General features: G+C 33.0%; 3 protein-coding genes across 9 annotated transcripts; 2 read left to right on the top strand and 1 right to left on the bottom strand.

Annotated features, from left to right (window-relative positions):
* Positions 1-4: 4 nt before the first annotated feature.
* Positions 5-25,490, bottom strand: LOC130655352 (uncharacterized). 4 transcript variants are annotated; one of them, XM_057458099.1, is made up of 4 exons: positions 25,149-25,490; positions 1,064-1,153; positions 734-878; positions 5-478 (listed from the first exon to the last, which is right to left on the bottom strand). In XM_057458099.1, the coding sequence occupies exons 2-4, from the start codon at positions 1,140-1,142 to the stop codon at positions 202-204; spliced, it is 501 nt and encodes a 166-aa protein (XP_057314082.1). In that variant the 5' UTR covers positions 1,143-1,153; positions 25,149-25,490; the 3' UTR covers positions 5-201. The 4 variants fall into 4 exon arrangements, with proteins under 4 accessions (XP_057314082.1, XP_057314079.1, XP_057314081.1 ...); XM_057458096.1 differs by having other exon boundaries at positions 1,064-1,313; positions 25,149-25,485; XM_057458098.1 differs by lacking the exon at positions 25,149-25,490 and adding an exon at positions 5,878-7,698.
* On the top strand, positions 12,320-19,777 carry LOC130655344 (uncharacterized). Of its 4 annotated transcripts, XM_057458086.1 has the most exons (18): positions 12,320-12,726; positions 13,241-13,392; positions 13,513-13,629; positions 14,027-14,068; positions 15,022-15,147; positions 15,370-15,519; positions 15,927-15,998; positions 16,086-16,142; positions 16,251-16,289; positions 16,404-16,418; positions 16,585-16,629; positions 16,719-16,748; positions 16,866-16,955; positions 17,719-17,760; positions 17,847-17,993; positions 18,496-18,540; positions 18,618-18,753; positions 18,836-19,777. In XM_057458086.1, exons 1-18 carry the CDS (start codon positions 12,437-12,439, stop codon positions 18,933-18,935), a joined length of 1,695 nt encoding a protein of 564 aa, XP_057314069.1. In that variant the 5' UTR covers positions 12,320-12,436; the 3' UTR covers positions 18,936-19,777. The 4 variants fall into 4 exon arrangements, with proteins under 4 accessions (XP_057314069.1, XP_057314070.1, XP_057314072.1 ...); XM_057458087.1 differs by lacking the exon at positions 14,027-14,068; XM_057458089.1 differs by lacking the exon at positions 15,022-15,147.
* On the top strand, positions 23,857-26,744 carry LOC130655349 (uncharacterized). The gene is made up of 9 exons (XM_057458093.1): positions 23,857-24,210; positions 24,325-24,352; positions 24,435-24,476; positions 24,593-24,751; positions 24,947-25,020; positions 25,122-25,230; positions 25,380-25,418; positions 25,503-25,544; positions 25,661-26,744. Exons 1-9 carry the CDS (start codon positions 24,151-24,153, stop codon positions 25,789-25,791), a joined length of 684 nt encoding a protein of 227 aa, XP_057314076.1. The 5' UTR covers positions 23,857-24,150; the 3' UTR covers positions 25,792-26,744.
* The last annotated feature ends 419 nt before the right edge of the window (positions 26,745-27,163 follow it).

Raw genomic sequence — 27,163 nt, 5'->3', positions numbered from 1 at the left:
GCCAAAAGTTTTAGATATATAATTAAAAACCATCTCGACGTTGTAACTCGACGCCTTACCTTCATGCCTTACTATGGGAGTAAGGAACAAGGGCGTGGTTAGTTGAATGGCTTTCGTTTCTTCATAACAAAAAAAAAGATTATTTAAAATTACATAGTAAACTAAGTACATAGATTATAAAAACTTTTACATGGTAGCCTTCTACAGCGGTTGCAGTGATATGTCCTCGTTATTTTCCGTGAGCAATACTTTTTCGCTTTCTTCTCCCGCTATTTTTTCATGTTGGTTACTAACTTTTATATATAATGTTCCGATGCCTTTCAAAATAACTGGTTGGGATAGGTAATAACCTAGTCCGACGCCGATTAAAACAACGACAAGTATGTACACCTGAAACGTCATGACGCACAACATAATGACGTATGCGAACGTCAGTTGAAAAACGTATACAACGGTCGCTAGGAGATGACGGTATATTCTATAATTAAAAAAAAAGTTTAAAGTTGATTCATAAAAAACAATGGCTTAATCCTTGGAGAATTGGATTAGTGTTTAATATTCGTTATTTATAAAAACGTCTTAAATCGATAACAAATTTATAACATTTTAAGAAATATGAAAAATTAGACGACAGAGTGAGTACACGATGTATCAGAAAATTGTGATTCTTTTTTTAATTTTGTTACACACTTCTTACTAGATTTGAAAAGTTCGTTGATACATAAACACTCACCTTGTTCGACGTGTTAAAGTAACCTTTCGACTTTCATTGTTTGCTCGTCTGACGCTTAAACTGTATGCTAGGAACGTTTGGTATGCTCGACAACCTTCTGCGCAGATTGTGATCGATATGATGAATAAAAGTGATAGAAGAAATTCTAAATTAGGAAATTAAAATCGGTATTTTAAAGGATAAAATTTTCTGTAGGACATGGTTTTGAAGAAAAGAATTTCTTTATCAATTGTCAAAATGCATATTCGAATGAGATCCAGGAGAAGATTCGTTAAAAATGTAATAAAACTTGAAGCAGTTTATGTACAAGCAGAAAATAAACATATATACCTCCAGACGTTGAAATTTTCCATTCTTTAAACAACAGCACAGTGTCAGTAAAACCAGAATGAAACGTCGATTGCATCATGTTGACATGTCCTGAGAAGATACGTTAAACAGATTCAGTTTGATTGTATTCAACGTCTGCACACGGCTACACTTTTTTCTTTATAAGAATGAACAGCATGCACAGGCTGAAAATCCCTCAAATTTTAAGTAAAAGACAAGCATAATCTGAACCTTCGATCTTTAGCATAATCTGACAAGAAAATAACAAATAACAAAATTAATGATTTCAGAGAGTGCACAATTAGTACGATGGCCCCTATGGCTCACTTCTCTTCTCAATAAAAACACTTCTCTTCTGTATAACAACACTTCTCTTCTGTATAAAAACACTTCTCTTCTGTATAAAAAACTTCTCTACTTTGATACCTAAAGTTCTCTTCCGTTCGAAACACTTCTCTTCCAAGCGCGAAACACTTCTCTTCCATAAGCTGGAAAATTTCCCAGACCGAATCTGGTCCTTAATATATGAATTTATTCAAATATTGTTTATGAATAAATGGCACACCCCGGGCCCTGCGCATAGGAAATTTTGGACCCAGTACAGTTTGCATAAATTCTTACGGGGGGGCATATGAACGTTCCTACAAAATTAGATTTTTCGCGGGAGAAACTTTGCGAAATTTTAAGCTATATTCTTATACGGTTCCAGAAGCGTAATACGAGATAGCTTTTTTTATCTAGTTTCCACTAACTTTGAACTTTTATAATTGCGATTCGGCGAAACTAGACGTTTTGCGTGTTACAATTGACCCTACTTTGTCCGGGAATAAACATTGATTGTGATGTCTGTTAGGAACAGAACTCGTGGTTTACAAAAACCAAGATATTTTTTTTTTGCAGCAATAAACATTGTGATGTTTATTGGGAAAAGAACTCGTGGTTTTCAAAAAACAAGATATATATATTTCTAAAATCCAAGCATTTTACATTGTTACAGGTGTTGTATTACATATATCTTTCTACTGCACAAATCAAGGCGATATAATAATCAATAGCTTCATGAGCTGTATCTGGCTTAAGTTTGGAGAAACCCTCCATTGGAAGAACTGTTTCCGCAAACTCAATAAATTCAGGCTCATTATCGTGATCTGGTACAGATAGGACTCGCAACCATATAATTCTGGAACAAAGTACAATGTATCAGGCCTTCTACGGGGAGCACCTTTGCTTGGTGCTAACAGATGTTGATTCCAACGAATCGCAAATTCATTAAGGCTCTTTCTGATCAAATCCATAAAGCAGTGGCGTACACATTCAGCAATGAGTGCATCACCAGCAAAAATCCTAAGTCTGTAAGTTCTCTAAAAAATAACCTCCACCAACTTGGTCTGTCTTTTGAAAGTTGTGACCAAAAAGATTTGATTCTTTGATTAGCTGGGAATGTACCAACAATAAAACTGCCAGTGCCAGCATATTCGTCATTATGCTGAGATCTTAATGCAATCTCAACAGCATCCAAAATACAGTTTTCAGTACCATCATCAGACCTTTTTCTTGTTGAAAAAATGTCACATGGCGAGGGCACTGATCCCGTGTAATAAACCTCACAAAAGGTTAAAGCTACGGACCAATGGTGTAAAATTGCGGACCAGATTTTAGAATTCAAGTTGTAAAGAGCCACATGCAAGAGAAGTGTTAAGTGCAGAAGAGAAGTGTCAAAATACTGAAGAGAAGTGTCAAAATACAGAAGAGAAGTGTTTCGTTATATAGAAGAGAAGTGATTTTGATTTGGAAGAGAAGTGAGCCATAGGGGCCATCGTAAATTAGAGTTACGTTTTAAGCTTATGTACTCCATCGCCGATCGCATTTTAAGAATTTTCAGAAACTGATCATATTGCCTCATTCTAAACCCTTTTTTTATAAGTACACTTACGCTAAAAAATCCTAAAAATTAAGCATAATTTAAGCCTAAAAACACCTTTTTTCTAAGCATACTGAGGCTGGGTCAAAAAAAAGCATGCTTATAAAAAAAAGTAGTTCAAATGTGAATTGGTTGTAAAATATTAAAAAACGTAACACCAATTGTAACCTAAATATGTAAGAATAGAGGTTAACTTTTTAGTATAACTCTGCACGAAAAAAACCTGGAGAATTTAGTCGACTCAAATTTAATTCATAAAACACAACAGAGGTCAATAAACTTTAGCTTTACAATATGTTACAATGTAATGGAATGACATGCTAGCTACAAAGTAAAAAAGTCGTCATTTGTTAAAGCAAAAATCGATAAAGGTTAGATTTAATAGCTAAAGAACATTTTTATTATTTTCGACTTTTAGTCGAAAAATTTACAACTTAATTGGAGCGACGACGATGTAGTAATTCTCATTTTTGATCCCATTAAGAAAACCTCCTTGCACTAACATGATTAAAAATTTCTTTTGATGAGTTGACATTTTGTTTTTGAAGTTTCCAAAAGTTTCGCTAAAAGAATCAGAAAAACACGAAAAGTAGTAACTGTCAAACCTGTGTGATTGTATTGACAAAAAAAATTTCAAATTAATAACAGATTATCTAAACTAGCTGTGCCCACAGATAACACTCCGCCAAAATGCATAAAGAAGCCTTGCCAACACATTTCATACTTATTTTATTGAAGCAAAATATCGGTCGATATTTACCATATCAAAATTAAAGTTTTATTAAAACGATAAAAATACAAGTTAGGAAATCCTAAACGGCTTAGATATCTGGCGAAATTGCGAAATTATAAAAAAGTTGTAACATTGAGATTATTCAAACATTTGTATAAAAAACTTCCAGATCAAAAAACTTTCACTTTGCAACTTTATTCTCCGTATAATATGTCAACCAAATCTAACTCTAAAAATACCACATACAATTTCGTCTAAATTTGCATTCAATATATTTTAAATAGGTCTAGATTCTATGGTATTCTAGCAAAACAATATAAATTAAATATACTATAGCTATGTATATATATACTATATATAATATTAAATAATATTAAAAATTAACACACAAAGTCATTTTTTTGCCGAGTCGCGATGTTCACCATGAGTCCTGCAGTAATATTCTTGCAAATCCGTGACACTTAAAACGTAACAAGATCACTAAACTTCTACTAAATAGTCATGCATTTGTGTGCTTGATGTCATTTAATTCTAAAGGGCGTAAACCTTGAATTAAAATTTATTTTCTTAAAATTAATTTAGTACTCAGATCTTCGATTTTAAATATTATAATTATATACGATAATAGATTACACGAGCAAGATAATTTTAATTAGCAGAGAAAAATTCAAGATAGATGAATAATCCTATCAAAAATTGTCTGTTCAACTGTTCAATATCAAATTTTTAAAGTTGTTCCAAACAAAAAGAATATACTCAATATTAAAACAAACGCAGTGCAGTAATGCCTTCTCAAAACTGCATTTAAGAAATAGGATTAGGTCCTGGGATCGAGGCTGGCCTAAACGGGTTAAAGAAAGTGTGTTAAAGATATTAGATTGAAATTAGAAAATAAAAGAAATTATTATCTGTGTCAACTATAATACACTTATGAGCTAAGTATAAAAAAAAATAGCAGCGTTACTTTTTAAAGCCAGATCAACTTTTTAATTTTGTTTTATCATGTCAGCATTACCACCAGCTTGTCCCCAGAGCATCTTATAATTTTTTTAACATCGTATGTCCGTATTACAGGTTTTCTTTTAAAATAAACTTCAAACTTTTTAAACAAACTAGCTACATCCTTTGAAGTTTTGCATAGAAACACACAAGTTTAGTGCACATAAATCAAATCGAAGCAACAAGAATGATTTACAATCTTTTTAGAGGTATTGATTACCTTCTTAAAGCTATAGTAACATAGCATTGAAGAAAAAAATTTCTTTTTTTTCGAAAAATAAAAAAAAAAAGTAACAAGTTCATCAGAAAAATAAATTATTTATAAACAGGTTGTTTAGATATCTATGTGGTTCTAAAATGTGTACAATTGACCTTGTGAGTGGTCCGTTCATTACACGCCATTCTTCAGAACGTGCGAGGATTTAGCTGATTGAATCGTTTCGTAGCCTCTCCAATAACATGTATAACAACATGTAAAAACGTCAAACATATTTGAATAAGTTTGTCCCTAAACAGCTGTGACTGAAGTTAAAAAATGGAGTTGCATATAAAAGATGCGGATGATAAAATAAAGTCTCGCTTAAACATTTTGCGGTTAATCATTGTGCAATTAACCATTGTGCGTACTGTATCAATCTTTTCATTTCCGTTGCTTTATTACAGTAGATAGCCATTTGCATTGGTAAATTACTTTCTCGTTAGGGACAGAAATTTGTACCGTTTTAACTTAACTAATTTTTTGTCTTCTATTTTTTATGTGATTATGTAAACAATGAGTTGCACTGCGAAATACGGCGTGAAAAGGATAAACCTACAATTTATTTTTAAGATCCGAAAGATGACAAAGAAAAGATATACTGGAACCAAAGTTGTTGCTGTCTAACCTTTGGTTTTTTTAACTGACAAACTTCAGAATCTATCACCATAAGCTATATATATATAATTATGCACATAAGCCACTTCTCACGTGTGGAAATAACATAACTGGGGTTGACAACCCCACAGAATTCAGCCCAACTAAAGTTTGCTTTTACGACTACAAACCGCAAAAAAAATACCGAGTGGTACAGGGTGGTACACAAAGAAAACTTTTGTTTATCAAAACTGTGTTATCCTTTTACATCAACAACAAGAACAACGAAAATATAGAAAATAAAATACCTGTATTCCTTTCATACAACAGTTTTTAAATAAAAGAAAATTCAATCAGAGCTATCAACATTAGTCCAATGATTCCTTTTAATTGTACAAATCTTTTTTGAATGAAATCAAAACATTACATGACAAAAACAGAAAGATGACATTTCAAAAAAATTTCTTTGTGAAATAAACGTGTTTTGGTCGGAAGAAGACGATGTTGGACAAAACTTTTGCTTAGAATGTTTGAGCAAAAAATTCCTGCCTGTTATGTTATCAAGAACGATTGGAATTGTTAATTAAATAATTTAGGCTATATCGCTTGAAGACGAGACGTACAAAAACTAATTTCCAATCTTTCAGTTTTAGATAAAAGATCTTGCGATTTCAATGATGCAACAAAAAGAAAACATATCCACTGCCTTCCTTTTTTTCTTTTTATCTTCGTGAAAGCAAATTCTGTATTCACTTTATTAACCGCATCCGAACAAATCCCTAATTTAACTCAAAGAAAATTAACATTGAATTATAATACCACATCACTATTATTTTATAAAAAAAAAGCTTAGTAGAAATGTTTATTGAACTCTACGTTTTAAAGATATATAGCCAGCACTTCTCTTCGACAAACAGAGCAATTCAGGCAGTTGTTTACATAGGTGAAAGTTCTTATAAGAGCCAATAAATTTATTTTAGAGTAGAGACTGGGCTACATAGCTCTTTTAAGTGTCCTCGGAATTAGTCTTCTTTTCTAAGGACAGACATATGAATTTAGACATATTTTATAACAAAATTTTAAGGCGGCTTTATGTGAAAAACATTTTTATGTCAAGTCGATAGGTTAAAAAACAACAATAAATTTGCTCTAAATATCCATCTACGACACTATACATACAATTGTTCCCTTTTTATTCTTGACTTTAAGAGAAAAAAAAGAGTATTTACATGGAATGTTTCTAATAGTTACGGTTTGTTTTCTGTCCGCCACGAATAGGTGTAATCCATGTCCAGCACATAGTTTAGCAAAAATCCATAACAGACCAAATATGTGTAATAGTTTTGATGCAACACGCTCTCGTTCGCACAGCTCTCCAAGATAAGGGGTCTGGGAACGAGGACGATATTAAATTACTTATGGCAAAAAAACGTAAAAATTAGTGGAGCCAATGTTGGAAATAATAAGCTTCGATTTTTGTTAAAGAGATTATGTACAATGAAAACGGTTCCGTAACTTTTTCCTATTTAATTAAAAATGAATATATCGTATTTTATCAAGGTTGTCGATAGCTCATCCGACATCAGGCAACAATCCCTACACGAGATGTGCCACAAAAGTGTCATTATTTTTTATCGCGAAAAAAAACAACAGATTGCAAACAGGGCCGTGTTCGCTTACTTTACGGTCGTTGTAAAAAAGAAAACAAGCTTTGAATGTAAGATGGCGGCGGAGTTACGTTTTGACAGCAGGAGGGTGGTTTGGTTTGTTTATCTTTGAAATGTTAATAGAATGCTAGTAATTGTTTTGATTGCTTAAGATCTTTTATATTTTCCAATTCTTTCCCAAAAGGTGTAAAATAATTATGCGACACGCGTTACAAAAGGAATCACAACTTCTTTGCGTTGGAAATCAGCTGCATTCTTCTTTGTTTGGTTTTCACAAAAAATATTTTGTTAACTATTGACGATCTCCCTCAACTCAATACGCTTTTTGGAGTTAGCGCAGCCATAATTATTTTTTCTGCAAATGGTGTAAGCTGGACTTTAAATCCGCATAAGAGAAGTACTAACAAGGAGAGGCTCTTTTTTTAAAAAGATTTATTGCCTCTCTGGCACACGTCTTTGTTTACATTTAAGCATTCCTAAACCCCCAGACCTTGTGCCAGGTTGTAATTCATGAATTTCCAATACACCTTGGATTTAGCATGTTTTAAAAAATTATATAATTTTTCTAGAAAAACAAAGCCTTAAGATATATAATGCTGATAAAAATGGGTTAGAAGTTCAGAATATCGTAAGAATATGTCCAATCTCGATTGTTTGTTCTTAATATAAAAGTGCATATGTTACATGGCTAGCGTCACAAATATCGAGGGATATACTCTGTCTATTATTACCAGGATGGGCCTTGACTTAGATGGAGAGTCCTAAAGTATTTAATGCTCTTTTTGAGCTACGCTACACAGACCCAATTAGGGCCTGCGCTGTACTAGACACTCCTGGCAATATCCAACGGCCCACACAATGTGCCATCTCCCCAATTTCCCTCACATGGCTTGGGTTAACCCAGGGCTATGGTAACATTCACTCACCCATGTTGAACCGACGTCAATCGAACCCCAGTCTCCCGCACAGAGTGCGAGAGCTATAACCACTAATCTACGGCGCTACAAATAGCCAAGTGACTTATAGCAAGCTTTATTTTATTAAGAAAATTATATTTTTCAGGCCATAGCCATGCTAGGGACATTTTTTAAGATTAATTAGGATAGTTTTTGTTAAGAAAGTTATGAATATTGAGGCTGAAACGAGTAAAATGTATGTATGATGTATGTATCAAAAAATTGTATACGCTTCCAATTCGCTCTCTTCAGGATAAAACGAAGTTTAATATTTAAAGTGAGAAGCTGATTGAACTGTTTTTTATCCAGAGAATGCTAGTAAACTTCCTACTAAGAACGCAAAAAAAAGCAGGTGTGTTGTTGAGATTATTTGGTAGAGAAATGAATTTGGGTGTATAACCATTTTTAGCCGTTTTAACTTTCAGAGTTAAATTTTTCCTTAAATATTAAGTTTCTTGCTGTGTCTTGAGCCAGAAAATATTTTCCTCAAGCAATTAATTTGTAAGAATATACTCTGAAAAATTGGTCAGAAGTTAAGAATATCCTAAGAATATGTCTAAGCTTGATTGATTGTTTTACATATAAACATTTGTTAAGAACATGAAGGCTAAAACGAAAACACACTATTCTTATAAAAACAGCATGTATATTCTACAAAAAAATTAGATCAACTGTAAATAGTAATTTTTCCATTGTTATATACTGTTTTTAATCCTACAGAGTGTATGAATTCAGTGTTGTTGTTCTTATTGATGTTATAATAAACCTAAAACCTAAACTTAAATCAATACTTACATCTGTTACGTTACGATTGCTTGAAATATATTTAAATCTTAAATTTGAAAACGCTGCATTGCTATCACGCATGGCACGTTTGTACTGCTTTCCTGACACATAAAGTTTTCCTTGATTTTGATTTTCTAAATTATAAGTTTGGGTCTGTAAGGCAAACTGTTCTTTTAATATTTTGGATTGGAATATTTCGGTAGATATACAATATAACAAATGATTCAAGTTTTTATATTTCTTTTTATGTGTTGTCAACTATTGGTTTCTTATATTTTGAGTATAACTTTGAAAGGGTTGCCGTATACAATAGACTGAACTGCTGATTTTGTATGACTTAATAAAAAATGATGGACTTTTTTCAATGTCTGGTATACTTTTTTCCCCTAGTGTACTTCTGGAATGGCAAAGCAAGTATATAGTTTTAGCGTATTTCGCTTTTTACGTAACAGTTCTTAGACACCTTTGATTTTTTTGGACATTTTCCATTTTTATTTTATTATTATTTTATTTTTATTTTTGTTGCATGTGCATAAATTGTTAGATGTTTTGTTTTGGCGGTTATAAACATAGAATAATGCAGATTGTGAGCAACCTCCATTCCAGGATTTCTATCTCACTTTGCCGTCCTGTTATAAAAGAGACAAAGAGCCTGGGGTCCAGGTTGAAATGTAAGTTTTGAAAATTCAAATTACTGTATGGTATGTTTTTGTTTGGTACATGGGTTTAATGAGAGATTCAGTGCTAAATAAACATGTAGGTGTCTTATGGTAAACTGAGGTACAACTTTTATGGCTTAAACAACCATTTCCTAATGTCACTAAATTTGCCTAGCTAATCGAATCCTAATTTGGGAAATTATGCCATCCTTTATATGGCTTGTCATGCTTTAAAGCAGCAAAAACAAGTTTTTTTCAAACAGAGAAAAGCAGAACCATCAAAGAATATTTGTACTCTTCCAGCGACTTTGGAAAAAGCAGCTTGACGTCTAGCAGTCTGTAGTCATTAAAAAATATAAAGGTGAATTGTCAACACCCCCTTAATTAGGTAAAAAACAATGTTCTTTTTATACATATTTTGTAGATACTTTTCACCTTACCGTAGACAAACATAAATTATTGAAAACCAAGGAAATACAATGCCGATCACGAGTAACTATACACGAGTATTAAACTACGGGTACCAGTAATTTCTTCTGTGGGTATTCTATGAGTATGCGACAAGTATCCTGCACGTACGAGTACTTCGAAAATACTCACACATTTTTTCTATTTTACTCACACAGTACTCGCTAGCGTGCACGATAGGCAAACGGTATAATTAAACGAGAAACTTTCTGATATTTTCTAAAAATGTGTTTCTGTGTTTACGTTATTCTTTGTTTCAATATTTTTTTGAATGAATTTGGACAATGTCTCGTTGTTATATTTTAAAACAAAGAACAATGATTTCTTAAGTTCAGGGGAACTCCGTATCGACAAGTTTCATATGATTGTGTGTTTTAAAAGACTTGTTAGGTACATTATTACCAACATACCTTATTACACAAAATTAACGCTGTGTGGTTATTAACGCAACGCGGTTGACTTCCAACCGTGTTAATTAAACCGCCCTTAATTTCTGGTCCGTGTTAATTAAACCACCCTTAATTTGTGATCTAAAAAAAAAAACTAAAAAAATTTAAAAACTCCCTAGTGTGTATACATTACCATATACATCATATATATATCATTTTTTGTCCTCAATTAAAATTTATTTTCGCGCATCGATTAAATTTCAAGGCTATGTTATCCTGAAAAGAACAAGACAGATACTAGATTTTAATAAATTTTCAACGAAAAGAAATACTAATTATAACTAATGAGTAATCATACATTCATTGTCACTGCAGTTTTCAGCAGCTTCTTCGCAATTACTTTCTTCTTCATTGTCACTTTCCACTTCCTCATCGTTATCTAAATCTTCGATTTCATGGCCAACAAGTTCTTCCAAGATAGCTTTGAAGCTGTCGACATAATCCAAATACATTGGATATTGAACTTCTGTAACTTTTGCTGTGTAAATCAAAAGTTTTTGTTTGTTCAGCCAGCTTACTTCCATTTTGATTTGTATTTCAAGCCCACCCTGAAGTAATGGGGATGGCCTCTGTTTTGTATCCTTAACAAATGCTCCTCCTGCCATAGCATACCAAGTATAACGGAAAACTTCTCTAGGAATATGTCTAACAATTATTTCTCCTAATCGACCTCTCAAGAACGCTTGTCCAGCCACCGCAAACTTATCGTACTTGTTATTGTGTTCACGCTTAAAAGATATTTTTTGCCCAACATACGGCTCCCAATTAACAGTGTTGCAGTAAACATGAAAACCTCTAAGTGCAGTGATTTTAGTTTAGGGCCATTGTGTGGATAAAGTAATTGGTGATTTTTTTTGTCCTTTAGTGTTTTTCAATTGAGAAAGAAAAAATGAAAAATTATGGGATATCCACAAATCTCTGCTATGGACTGTACTACATTGATATTTCTTCATGCCTATATATTTTAAGTGGAGCTATATCCTGAATCTGTGTTTGTCCCAGATGCCGTCTCTTACCAGATTGTTCCCAATGCTTTATACTTTTAGTTATATAATTTTTTTTGTTAGTACTCTTCCATGAAACATTTTTCCTATACATATGTTAACTTTCAATCCGTATCTTTTTTTTTTTAAGGAACCTCTTTAGATGCAAATGTTTTATGGATAATAATATTATATTCTTGCCTAGATGTACTTAAATTCTTGAATCCTCTTGGGTATTACGTCAGTAAGTTAAAAAAAATCTTAAATTCTTAGACTTGATTTAAATGAGCTTACTTGACATCCTTTAAGTCTACTATTTAATAAAATATATTTTCCAAAAGGAGTTTAAACACCTAAAACAGCTGCAAGAGTACAACCAACCAGCTGAGACTAATTTGGTGTATTTTGACTAAAACGATGTTAAATAAAAAGAATAACATTCCCTGTGCTTGAAGGACTGCTTATTTCCAAACTATTAAATAGATGACTAATAATATTACATGGTTTAGAGTACCATGAAAAGGTTAACACAACTTTATATTATGTAGCACCAAAACAGATAAACTCAAAATATGAAAGAATAGATACTAACAAAATGGAGGAGTATTTAAGTGTGGTTAAGTTTCAATTTGTAAAAGCTAAGTGATGTACATACAAAGGTGCTGTTTATGTAGATTTGCAAAAATGCACCACGGCATATTACATCAAATGCCGAAAAAAATTAACATGTGTAAGTGTATTTGGGTAATGGGGTATACTTTGTGTATACTATTTTTTGTTTATTTTCTTTTTTACTTTTTCAGAAAAACACACATTGCCACAGTTTGTAATATATAGTGGCATACATTAGCTATATTAATATGAAAATTTGACTTAATGGTTCATGTAAATATCAGCATATGGGTTCTGTTGATGTAGAAACTATTGTTGTGAATGGTGAGAATGTGCACCAGAAGGTTGGAGCAAGGGAAAGTGTAAATAAACTTCATGACTTAGTTCATAAACTGGAAGAGGAGAATGATCTGCCTTCTCCTAAAAAACATGAAAATGGGTTTTCAGAACATTTTGAGAGTAGTAACTCAGTTAGCCATGACGAAAACATGAACAATAATGATCGGTGCTCCTTGGAAAATGTTGGACCAGTTCAAGAGTTTGAATTTGACACTGACCTTGATTCTGAAGATAGTTGGTAAGTTGGTCTATTCTACTATTGTTTCTCCTTTTCTATTACTTTAAAAAAAGGGTCCACGTGAAAGAAATTAATGCAGGAAGTATAAGTTGAGAAACAATGGCAATTTTTTAGGCCTTTATAGCAATATTTAAGATGGAAAGTAAATTTTATTGGCTTTCAAACATGCCGAGATAGTATTTTTAAACTTTAGATCTTTCTTAGGATACATTATGTCAATTTACAAAAAAGATTTTTATGGAGGATATAATTATGTGGATAGATATTTATATATATATTATTAACAATATACCCAAAAAAACCTGTGCTATACAGGTTTTTTTAGATATATTGTTTCACATGTGCAGCAAAAGCCCATTTAATTGGTTTGGGCTTGCTCTCCGGTGTGCAACATTGGTGAATTTGACATTTTGCACATGCTGTCAGAAAGCCTGACAACAAACTTTGAATATGTCCACTTTTTTTCCTTTGAAGATCAAAGTTTATGTGTATCATCATTACAATACTATTTTAGGTTATTTGAATCTCCTAAGAAGTTCCAAACACCTGGTCCATCAAGAAGTCCAGAAAAATGGCTTAAAGATGATACTTCAACACCTGAACTGATGAGAGTTCGAGGATCGTTGTCAGCTAAGTTAGAAGTTATCGCTTTTGAAAGCCGAAAAGGTTTATATTCAAATGAAATATAATTTTAATACAGTTGTTTTATGTATACTGTGTGAGCAGTTATATTGTGTGTAGTAAAATAGTTTTTTCTTTTTATAAATTTATTTCCCCTATACATAGGTCAGTATCAAAAATTATCCAATCGTAAAGACAGTAGCGAGGTTCGACGAATTTCTAAACAAAATAAGTTTGGTAGTATGAACAGTGTGCTCAGCCTTGACTGGGATTATGATGAAGGTAAAAAACATTTTTCTTTTTTTTTTCAATAAATTTTTTTAATAAACAAAAAGGGAGACCCTAAACTGCACTCTTACATATTGTATTTTGCACCAAGATTTTAACCGTGGTTCTGGCAATACATATCAGGTTTGGGTTGAGTCATTTTTTTTTGAGGCTTTATACGGTCCTTTTATTGGCATTTGTCCGGTGAAAAAATTTCTAATGCCTCTTGCCCAACCCAAAGCTGAAAAAGTATTGCTTTAAACTTTAAAGCTTTTTTGTGTTTGATAAAACTTGTTAATGAATTTTAATGTTATCCTTTCCTTGTTATAAGTTGTAACGAAGAGGAAGAGGAAGGAGCACCACTACATGCATGAATGTCATCATTAATATTGTAAAATGTTATTCTTCTTAGCCAAAAACCGTTCGAATTCGTTTAACAGGACTAACTTGTCAAGTAAGTTATTCTAACTAACCCGACTAAACTGTTTTCAAGGGGGTATAAATCTATGTGCTGACTTTATGGAAGTTGTTTGACTTGCTCAGAGTAAAATAATTATGCATAGAATTATATCCCTTCTTAATTTATTGTTATTCTAACATGTTTAAAAAGTCATAAAAATTAAATGAAACTCAGAATTATCGTCATGCATAGAATAGTATATACTAATGCATTGGTAAATGATTCTAATTGTCAACTTTAAACTTAATTAGATGTTGTTAGTTTGATGCATGCATGCTAATTTTCAGGTTTTTATTAAATAACATACGAACATGACGTAATCAGAAACATTAATACGTGGAATTAAACATTGAATAAAATATTAGCAATTTCATGTGAATTTATACATACAGTAAATAATCAAAAAAGCCCCAAATTTTGGAAAGCCAATCCTCTCAAGTAAAGTTCCAGGATTATTAAAAAATTCTACAATGTGAATCAATAAGTCTCCAGGCTGAAATACCTCCCCCTTTCCCCTCCCCCCCTTTCCCCTCCCGCTACACTTTCTCTACACCTTTCAAATACACACCTTCGGAGACAAAAATGATTTTGTGAATTATAGTTGTCTTTTTAATTATTTACGGTATTTGGAGATTTATGTTCTACACACCTTCGTAAACTTCTACATTTGATATAAATGTTGTATTTTTAAAGATAATTTTTTTAAAATGCACCATGTCTTTGTGTTTATAAGTAAGCATGTCTGTGACATATTGTTATCGTTTAAGATGTGTTTTGACTTTGAAAAGTCAACTATCAACTCTCAGTGCACTGCTAATATTCATTTAACAGCATATGTATTGGACTGATAGGTTGGATTTTTATGCAGGTGGAAGCTTAAAATTAAAAACTAATCGGCAGAAGGATCTCCATTGCACGTTTACTTTTTTAATTGTGAATGTTTTCAGATGACGAACTATCTATCGGTTCAGAGCATGTTAGCCTTGAAGACGTAACAAACCATTATCGACCAGAAGATGACTATGATTCTGACCCAGAACCTCGTGCCTATCATGATATGCCACCTCAAATAGGTTTAGTATTATTGCCCACCTTGTTTTACGTCCTTTCCCATTTTAAACCCTTCACCTACTCTGCTTTCAGACCAGAAGAAATGTGAAAATTCTCTTTATATTATCCTCACCAATATTTTATTTAATGTTACCGTTATGCTACTTTGAATGATCTTTTAATATATTACATAATGATAGAATTTTTATTTAGGTCTTCATTTTTAACTTTTCTTCATTTCATAGCGTCGCAATTACTGAATCTTAGCAGAGACAGACACGCGTGGACAGATCCTGGCCGTAAAACAAAAGCTGATACGTCGATTGAACGGACTTTTTCACTTGATTGGAGCGATGATGAAGAATTACATCCAATGCAAATCGATTTCAATAAATGTAAGCTTGTGTTGCCGGGTTTCTTTCTGTTATGTTTTAGGTTCTTTTAACTGTCATGACATTCTGTTAGCTACCTTGGACAAATTTTGCAATCTCCATGATGAATAAGATTTCACAAACATTGGCACAGTAACTAGAAAATGCAATCTAAATATTTGACACCAAACGTTCCTTTATGTTGTGTCAGGAATGATATTAAAAAATGGGAAAGCTTAGAGGCTGCAACAACAGTGCTTTTATCTACAGTATTCATCTCCAATTTCGACTGTTTAATCAGCGCGATCTGTTTGTACGAGTACAAGTACTGATTTCGTCTCCACTTAGGCCGACTTAACTTTCGGTGTTGGCCGGTACGAAATCTTTCTATTGTCAAATTTTATTAAATTGTGTGATCACTTTTCTTGTAGCATCACAAAGTTCTGCCAGAAGTAGGATTCAGGTGGCACCAAACCCAACTATCGTGAAACGCGGTGGATCAGGTATGAGATGAATATCCGATTCATTTTTTTTACATCAATTTTGTTTCCATAACCCATTTTTTTATTTATAAACGTCTGTCCACTTAGGACTTGGTGTTGCTACTCCACGTGCTCGAGAAAATTACGATTATGACGACCTTGTCGGTATGTTGATTGTTTATTTTGATGTTTTCCTTCTCTACCCTACCCTTACATCTGAGATAAGAACGTAAGGGACAATGACACTATACTCCGTTGTATTTTTTGATTCAGCTAAGCCCACTGGTGGTGTCAGACCAAGAAAAGGACCAAGTAAGTTTAACCTTGTTAACTTGCAGTACATCTTGCCGCACTTAATAGGCAAATTTGATTTAAACTGACGATTCAAAACAATGGAATTAAATGTGTTTTGTTTTTTCTTTTTAGCACGTGATGACACAGGTTTGTGGGCGAATATTTTTTCTCACTTTGGTGTTTCATTTTTTCTAACTGCATTGTAAATTCCATTTAAGAAACTCCTCTAATTTGGAGCATGCCTTAAAACTCACCTAGTCTATTGAGTCAAAATATAAAACATTTTCCTTTCAAATTTCCATTTTATCTCCAGATTTTCGCATGTCATCACCTGACGATGCAGAATTCAGCGAACACGGTAAGTTGGTTGTGGTGCTTTATTTGTAATTCTAAAAGTGAGATGAAAATTACCTCTTCACATTTTTTGGTTTTTTTCCTCTCTTGTAGCACCTGTTGTACCCAGAGGAGCCAAAAGAGGTAAGGGATAATTACTGTTAGTTATAAACAGGTTAAATAATAAATTTAAATGAATTGATATTAAAAGTAATGTTAAATAGTTAAAATAAATATAAAGTATATTAATTTACTTGCTAGCCCGACAGACTTCACACACTAAACATAGAATCACTTTTGCTAGCTGTGACGTCATAATAGAAGAGGATTTCCGCGCGTTCCGTGCCGTTGGTAATTTTTTTTTCAAAAATAGTTTTTGGATAATAAAGGTGTTGTAAAATAATTAACATTAATTACTTAATATAATGTTTTAAATAAAATGAACACGATCAGTGTCCTAATTAAGTTTATCAAGTTGAAAAAAAAACGCCGAATAAATTTATGAAGGAGGTGAAGTTATTAAATTGTTCAAATAATCAGTGAGTAGGATGGATTAGTTCAATACAGCGTGTTAAGTTGTTCGTAATCACACCAGGTAAGATGAATAGTGAAGATAGCGAATTTGTTAATGTGCAATTTTACATACGCAAGACTGAAAAATGTGCAATCTAGTCTGGAGAAGTCAGAGGTAAATGAAAATGAATCATTCTTCGTTATTTTTTTTGAAGACTTTTTACAGTCAGCCTTTCCTCGGGCTGCTGTTGACCATTCAACATGACAAACTGATTTGTTAGTCCTCTAAACTCAGTTAATGAATTGTTTTTTTTTTTGTTGTTGACTGTACAAACTAGTTGATGATTTGTATTTCACCTTCCAAATTTAAGCTAATTCAACGATTTTTATATCCGCCTCGCTGACTTGATAAACTAAATTATGTCACTGATTAGTAGATTAATAACAATTTTTTTCGGCTCGATGTAAATAATTTATTTAGGGACTGTAAGTAGAAGAGTCACTTTAAAGACTGAGTGAAACCGGAAATTTAAGGCTATGATGCGCCAAAACGAAATTTATTGTTTAAGCGCGCCATTTAAGGTTGTTTTGATACTTTTAGATGTTGCTTCTCCTAGAGGTGTCGGTAACATCGCCAAGCCAGGTATATGTAGAGCATTTATATTTTTTTGCATTCAACAACAATGAATGTTGTGCGACCTCATAACACGAGTTTTTTCCACTTTTCAGTACAACGCCGAAAGGCACCCGAACAAGCGGAACAAGTGGGCGCAGTGCGTTTGCGCGGACCAGGGAGTTTTAATAATCTAAAACCACGTGGTCCAGGCGGTTTAGGGAAGTCACATTCGGCGTCTGAACTTCAAACCAAGTCTGGAGGTAAATCACGTAATGGTCACTGAATACAACCTTTCTATAGCGGTCACCAGCTTTATAGGCTCAGTACATTCGAAAATTGGTTTAATTTTAAAATTATGGACTTCGTATCACTATTTTTTCTCATTTAGTAAAGTTAACGCTTAATTCAGTTCTCATTTACACACAATATGGCTGGGTTTTCAATTGTTTTTAATGTGATAATATTATTTTTGTATTTAATAACTTTAAATATTCCTCTTTTCACATTCTTTAATTTGGCTTCGATATCGCGTGGAAATTAAAATATCCCAACATAATTGCAGTTTTAAGCATACTGACCATACATTCGCCGTAATTTGTTTTTATTTACAATGTTTTTCTGTAACAATCTGACCGGTATTAGGCTAGGACCCTTAGAAATTTGTCCACTGTAAGCAGACTTATCTGTATTCCGTATATTTCTAACAGCTAAGAATTTTCTGGGCATAACGCAATTTATTTATTATTTATTTATTTCTCTTAGACGCAAGTTTTAAAGTTAATTTGCCTAATTCAGGAGAAGGAGCCGGTAAGAAAAAATTGTACTTTCTTTGTAAAAACGTTTAAGGGTAGTAGCATTGCTTTATACTATTTGTTTGTTTTTAGTTATTCGCAGGAGGGGACCAGCCCCTGTTCAAGACTCGAGTCCATCTCCTAGGAGGCCAAAAGAACCGTCGGCCGTAGCACGAGTTCAAGGTATACCGCAGGTCAGAAGAAGCACTGGCTCTCTACCTGTAAAAAGGTGAGGAGAATAAAAAGTTTTATCATTTCAAACATGTTTTAATCCCCACTTCATGTTATTTATTCACCGCTTTGTATTTTAGTGAATCGGCGGCTCGTCCTCGAAGAAGTCACAGTCCAGGTAGCGGAGTTCCGAGACCTCGTGGCCAGGTCGTGACGCAAAGCTGGCAGGCGGATTATTAAAAAAAATGCTGAGTGTGAGGGTTGGTCTGGCACACTCGAAACACACTCAACTATATTTATCAAAATTCATTTTATAATTATTCAAAACATACCAAAGAAAGACGTAGAATAAATATCATTAAATCTTGTTCGACTGCAAATCGTGTCACATGACCTGCTCACATGACAGTAGAAAACATGTATAATCGTGCTTTTTTTCAATTCATTTTTTATACATCGCTTTTTTTTCTACTACACTTTTACTTGTAGACTAAAAGATATATTTTCATTCTTGTACCTAACCACTGAACTTTTTGAACTGCTGTTTTTTACGTAAAAATTTAATTGTGAGCCGTGCACATACTGTTGTGCATATATCTTTATTATATACAGTTGTTTACGAAGCACAAGTACCTTTATTCTGAGCACTGCACAATTTAATTCTTCTAAATGTTTTGCAAATTCGTTGGCCTGAGATGTTGTATCGTTATTATTAATACTTGGATGAGCCTGAAATGTTGTGTAGATGTATAAGGTTAGTAAATAATGAACCCTTTCTTGAATTTTATATTTATTGTTTTTTTAAGGATTAGCTGTTCCTGCTTGTTTTTAAAAAATTTTAGATTTGACGTGCTTCTTAATAATTAACATATCTTTCCTCCTGATACAAAAAACCGTGTAACTAATTCATAACGTTATGAACTTAGCGTAAAGCTCTGATAACACGTCATAAAACAGGTACTTTAAGCAGCTAGATAATAAGGATTGTATATTTGTGTTGGGCGATCTTCAAATCATTGTTTTATTTCATACGATATCATTTTTATTTTATTCGCGCCTCAAATATAATAATTGTAAATAAATATTATTTTTTCTTTTTTTCTACCCTTTGTTGGAAACCCCATCAAGAGAGTGCAAGATAGGTGCAGTATCTCACAAAACAAGAACAAGCTTCCTTAGCAATGTGCTAAAAAGATAGGGCACACAAATAGTACTTAATAACAACATAAAAAAATAAATAATTACTACGCATAATTATGAAATTAAACAAAGGTCTTGTGATTAACAAACCAAAGTGGTTGAAATAAAAAAAAACGAATTTGCGTCGATGCATGAACAAATGACTTCTGGGACAGTGTAAAAAACCTCTTAACAGCGAAAGTCATTTGAAACATGCAAGGAAGTGTTAGTACGGAAGGAAGTGTTTTGAGCGATAAAAAAGATATTTAACACACAAGATGAATATAGCATATCGTTGTCTTTTAACATATTTGTTTTTTGTGATCGGCTTAGAGGGAACGGTCTATGCTATTTTTCTGTTCAGTCACTTCGTTAATGACATAAATGCGAAAAACGCCCAAAAAGATTTTAGTATTGGTTTCGGTCTATTTTGGATTTCGTCTTTTGTTTTTGATCCGATTGTTGGACTATTTGTGGATAAAACCGGCTGGAGAATCTCAACGTTAGTTTCTCTAATGGCAGTGAAGATAGTTGCATTGATTTGCTACAGTTTCTCACAGAACGAATATGTCGCACTTGTTAGCTTGATGGTGGCTGGTCTATCTAAGGAGTTGAAACCAATACTATTTGCAGAAGTTAAACATTTGGTAGAGAAGAAAAAGCAAGTTGAATTAATAAGTAGGTTTTATTTCGCATGTTTGACAGGTAATTTCACTGCATGTTTACTGAGACTCTTACCAAGAGACTTCACATTCATTCTGTTTACCAAACGCATAACAACATCAACCCTACCCACCTTAGTTGTAGCAGTTTTGTTCTTCATTGCTATTATCGCAACATTATGTGTCCCTAGATGCCAATCAACTGCAATCATTTACGATCAAGCGAACGCAAAAGAGTGTGAAGAAACAACGGGTGAAAACACAATAACAATAGCGATTATACTTTTTTGTCCGTTATTGGTGAGGTTAACCTGGCAGATATCAACAATGACGTTGCAGGAATATGGCGAAATTTACAAAATAAGCAGTTGGAATCTTTCTCTGCTGTTTGGGTTGCGTTACTCTGTTGCTATGATAGGCAACAGACTGTCTCCAGTTTTACTGCGTCACTTTGATGAAGCCAACGTGATAGCTGTGTGGCAGCTGAGCAGGATGGGGAGTATGCTGCTCCTGTTTTTGAGTTCTGTTAATGGAAATGTGTTTGTTAAAAAACTCTTCCTTCACCTCGTCGTTGCCATTCACTCAATCAGCTGGTATAATGATGAATCCGTTTTACTACCGAAACTCTGGATGACGTCAAAACGAGTGACTTTATTGTCAGCTATCTATTTACTGTTTGGAAAAACAGGATATTTGCTAACTTTAGTCTATCCTATTTCGTTTAACTTTATCGAGTTGATTTATGCTTTAGTATTTTTCTGTATGGTTTTGTATTTTGCAGGCTGTGCAGCTGTTGGTGTCATATGAACCGTTTTTTAAACCTTAATATTGGCTGTTAATGTCGTATACATGTTTTTCGTTTGAAGGAGGGAAATTCGAATTCGATTTTTTAAAATTTGGACCGGCTCAACTTTTTCGAATAATCGAAAGGTTTTTAACCAATCAAAACGCTTAAAATCTGTACATCAAATGTGCGTATAAAAAAATGTTAGTCTCTATATAAAAAATGAACATTAGTAGAGGAACTTTAAGCACATCATGTCGTCAAAAAAGGATAAACCAGAAATCAACGAGATTTTTATCAGTGAATGAAGCTTATTAACGGAGAAGTAACAAATAACACACTCAGTTTCTAACGTTTTCTTAAATTTTTAGTAGTTGTAGTAATAAATGTAACAGCAGCGAGTTCAACTCTGTCTTCACTCCCTAAAGACATTTTATCGAAAGGAAATTATCAAAAATCTGTCCAGTTTTTAATAATGTTCAATATATTTCGATAAATCGAATTCGAATAATTGAATCGTGTATCATCACCTTGCCACCTGTTAAGTTTCGATTTAATTTTAATGCTCAATATAATTTCGACAAATCGAATACGATTAATCAGATCGTGTGTCACCGCCTCGAGGCTCTTCTTAAAAACAAAAACACTTGTAGTAACGTTAACGTTACTACAAGTGAAAGTAACGTTAAAAACGTCAACGTTACGTCAAAGTAACGTTAAAATTTAATGACCACATGTATTTTTTTTGAAAGATTACCAAGCAACTCGAATAATATTAGACATATGCAACAAATGTTCCTTATGTGCAATATTGACCAATGTTGGTTTTGACAGATGGTCTTTACGTGTCTCTAAGGTGATCCTTTATATCATATATAAGAAATCTCATATAGGACTGAATAACAATTTACTATGGGTTTTAAGTAACAATTAATAACAATTTACTTTTTTGACTTTTAAGTAAGAGTTTGACAATAAAATCAAACAATTGCTTGTGATATTTTAGCAAAGTTTTCTGGTAATCTTAAACAACTTCTCCATCAATTTAGAGGAATTTTTTTAGTAAAAAAAATAAATAAATTACAAAATGTTCGCGACTGAAAATGCGCTGTGGACCTGTAGTCATTTTAACGGGACAATGTTGCCGGGGTAAAAATTAGTGTGCAAACAAAACCGGCGAAAGAAAACTAAAATCGGTCGCCAACCTTTTGCTATTCCAAATCCAAGGTTTACTGTATTCGTCTGCTTAAATAAATTCCGTTACGAATGGAGTAGCTAAATCTTATTTTTGGAATTTTTGCGAAATGTTTGTCACTGTCGCAATTTGCGAAAATTTGTTCTCGCTAATTTTTTTCAATTTTTGTCATTTGCAATTACAATCTTGCAAATGAAGTTTTTGATTGCAATGTAAAAAATACAATAATCAAGAATACACTAATTAAATAATACATTGATTGATTAATTGTGGATTGAGTGTTTTCTGGTTTCTGTATCTTGTCATCAGACGGTTTTCTTTGACCGGACATTTTCTCTTCGACTATTAGCTGGACGAAAACCTACCGTAGCAATTCATGCTTTTCGAAAAGATGCCCCGGTGTAGGTTTTAAAATATTTGGCTCGTTATTTTATAAGCAATTAGCAGTCCCCTTCTTATCAACGGGTTTCCTTAAATGCAAGTAATTGGCCATCCGCGAAAATTTATTCACGTGAAAGTAATTGAAACTATTCATTCGCGAAATTGAATTCTCGCGAAATTAAAAAAAATTGCAAATTTAGATTCGCAAAAACGCAAATTTAAATTCTTGCGAAAATTTATTTCATTAAGGACAAAAAAGACGTCACAAGGGTAAGGGTCCTCCATACTATCTTCCCCCTCCCCCACTATTGGAATGAAAAAAACGAAGACACTGAAAATACTACTCCAATAAAAAGTTTATCTCAAGTTCGTTATTTCTCAACTTAATGGTGAATACACACGTATTTTTAGAAACAACCAGTTTATCAGCAACTGTACAAAATTTCAAAGCAAATTTATCTTTTGTTTTCACCAATTATGCATAAAATCTGGGAATGTTAATTTTACTGTTTCACTTTTTGTTTAAACGTTTCAAATAAACTTTTAGAAGGTTTCATGTATTTTTAAAAAAATCACGTAACAAATATTCATAGGGTCACATCTCCTGTCTAATTCATCTGCTGCGACGTGCATTTAACAGTCATAGATGGAACTTTAGCGGTAGCGTGGACACACCCAACCTCGTCCCAGGATTTTTTGACTCCTTGATATGAGTCTTCTCTCATATCAAAAAGACAAAAAAAGCCTGGGGACAAGGGTGTGGACAGACCGTTTTGTTAAGGCCATTATATTTTTTTCACACTCCTTCGCATTACGATATTTGATAGAGCCAGAAAATGTAAATTATACATACAGCATTAATATTTTAGTATGAGAAAATAATTATTACAAGGAACCCCGCATAGAAACTTAGTGTGGTCAAATAAAAGACGTGGGGGAGGGTGTGTAATAATATTTAGACTTTACTCATTCATGTACCTCAACTTATTGAGAATGTGTAGGCAGCTGCAGTTATTGAGAAGATCTGCAGAATCTGTAGGCAGCTTGCAAACAGGGAACATAGATGACGTCCTTAGAAACTGTCATTGCATGTGTTCTAAAAGCGCAGGCATTTTCTTTTAAAAACATAACAATAAATTCATCAGCCTCCGCATCAAGAAATGTTATATAAACTCATCCACATGCAAGTCGCAATCATGAACTGGTTTAAAAGCTTACAGTGTAACATCAAGTGAATATTTTTCTTACAACAAAATGGTTGGAGCAAATATATTATTTTTCATATTCGTGCATGCAACATCTGGATCTGTTCTGGTAGGTATTCAACTTGTTTGTTGTTTTTGGAAATAATTGTACGACTTATTCTTCTTGTGGTTATTATGACTGAACTATATAATACATATTTCTAATTTTGTCGTTTCCATTTAGCATAAAAATGGACAAGATGGCAACAAAGGTGAAATTTCTCTTATGCTAAAATTTTCACACTTGCAATTTTACCAAAATCCCATGCTAAGTTAAAGTTTTTCGTTTTTTAGAAATTTCGAAGGATCAATTTGTCAAAATGTTTGTGAAAACAAGTAAGTATTTTTTATGCTGCAACAATTAACACATCCTAACCATGTCTTTCCAATATTTGTGTGGCAGTCATGATAGAAAAGTGTGGAAAGTATTTAAAATAATACAATTTCTTTAGATAAACTGTTGACAGATCAAGATTATCATCAACTACAGAGCAATCCAAACTTACCTTTACAATGTGCAAAAAGTAAAGCATCAATTGGAGGAATGTTTGCGAGAGATCAGAATGGAAAATTAGCTCTTCTGTTTTATGTTAATAGAATCTCAGCAGCAGGTTGGTGAATTTTAATCATTTTACAGTTACTCCTGAATGGAGAACAAAAAGTTTTTCTTGCTTACTGTTTTTTTATACCTGTCGACTTTGATATTAATTTTCACACCAGCGAAACAAATTTGAGATGTTGTCACCAACGAAATATAATAACGATTGCCATTGTGAAGTAACAAACATTGAAATAATCAATTTCAGGTTGTTGGGGATATTATTTGCATCTTCAGGAAGGATCAAAAATCCAACAAGAATACTTTAATTTCCACAATGTTGTAAGTACTTAAAATAATAAAATATGCTTACGTCTAAACTGAAAACATTATGTTTATACATTATGTTTTTAACCATTGTGTATTTTCTTTTAACATTGTAGGACAAAGACTTTCAAAAAGTTGCTTACCTTCAGCTTTCCACTTCGTATAACTTCACGGTGATACCGTTACCCAATGGTCCACCAAAACATTTAGTTTTCACATCACCAAGTGAGTTAACATTTGTGTACTATTTTGTAAGTTTAATGTTGTCGTTAAATTTGACAGGCCGGATATATGCATCATAAATTCTAACTTTTCACACGTATTATGTAAATGTCTGTTTTTTATTCATTAATTTTCATGTATTTATTGGTTAGGTCCATGTGTGTTTGATTTGATATATGAAATAACTATGGGTAAGTGCGATTTCTATGTATATATAGAAAATAAATGTAATATTGTATAAAATGATGTTAACTTTCAAAGTATTTTTTTTTTAGAAATGAGAATTTCGAATATCTTCGATGGATGTAATTTACCAGGTAAATATTTTTAAATAACTTCTGACAAAAAACATACATTTGACGAAAACACTTATATCAGCCAGCGAAAATGCTTACTCACTTAAGAAATAATACATTTGTGTTAATACATTTAGGATTTGTTGAGAAGAGAGCTATGGCTGAAAAAATATGTAAGGCGTATCCTAGCAACAAAAAGATGCAAATTCAAGTTGTCAGACATGAGTTACAAAATACAAACTGCATGTTAAATTGGAAGAAGATTTAGAAATAAATATACTCACAAAATTTGAAAGTTGATCTTTCAAGATATTGTACGGTGTAAATTTCTACTTGCTATATAAAAGTTGTTACGTTATTATAATCATTCTTATGCTGTATAAATAATTATTTAACTCTTGATGAGTGTATAAACTTGAAATGTAAACTACCAAATTGGAATAAAATCTGATTTTTAATACAACTTAATATATGTGTATTTGTGTCATATACCATTTTGCGAGTGGCTTAAATACACACAGCATTGCAACTTTTGTTTGTTCACGAGCTGTTTTCTTGATAAAAAATAATTTTTCTGATTTTGTTCTTGAAGCATGTTTCAGTGTGAATGCCTTATTCCAAAAAAAAATTTTTTTTTTTAAAAAAAAGGACAAAAAAATAATTAATATGTGTCGTAATTCTCACCTCATCAACGACGTGTTCCTTCGCCTAAGATCAATATTACGATGGCTCTTCGTAAATGAAACACTGCGTACTTCTTGTACAATACTGCACACTTCCTATTCAACACTGCACACTTTTTGCACAACACTGCACACTTCTTTTACAACACTGCACACTTCTTACACAACACTGCACACTTCCTTTACAACACTGCACACTTCTTACACAACACTGCACACTTCCTTTACAACACTGCACACTTCTTACACAACACTGCACACTTCCTTTACAACACTGCACACTTCCTTTACAACACTGCACACTTCTTACACAACACTGCACACTTCTTTTACAACACTGCACACTTCTTTTACAACACTGCACACTTCTTACACAACACTGCACACTTCTTAAACAACACTGCACACTTCCTTTACAACACTGCACACTTCTTACACAACACTGCACACTTCTTACACAACACTGCACACTTCTTACACAACACTGCACACTTCTTACACAACACTGCACACTTCCTTTACAACACTGCACACTTCTTTTACAACACTGCACACTTCTTACACAACACTGCACACTTCTTACACAACACTGCACACTTCTTACACAACACTGCACACTTCTTACACAACACTTCTTATTCAACACTGCTTTATTATTTATAGAGATAGTAGGTATATCTGTATCCCTGCAGAAATACCTTGTTTTATGGTGAAATATCGTGCATAGCAAACAATCGCGAAAATTTCAGCTCCTAAAACATGCTGTTGTTTCATCCAGGATTTCGTGAAATATGTTTAAATAAATGAATTGCTTTTAATCTTCTTTATTGATACCCGAATATTGCTTCCGCGCAAAATGTTAGCGTCGTAGCTTCATTTCAGATCCCTCAAAGGTGTACATTTTGCTAAAGGCGAACGTGGTGAATTTTCTAACCGACTAGTCTCTTATATATAACA

The sequence above is a fragment of the Hydractinia symbiolongicarpus genome, chromosome 8 (genome assembly GCF_029227915.1).
Source record: "Hydractinia symbiolongicarpus strain clone_291-10 chromosome 8, HSymV2.1, whole genome shotgun sequence".
NCBI lineage: Eukaryota > Metazoa > Cnidaria > Hydrozoa > Anthoathecata > Hydractiniidae > Hydractinia > Hydractinia symbiolongicarpus.
This window is presented reverse-complemented; position numbering and strand designations above follow the sequence as displayed.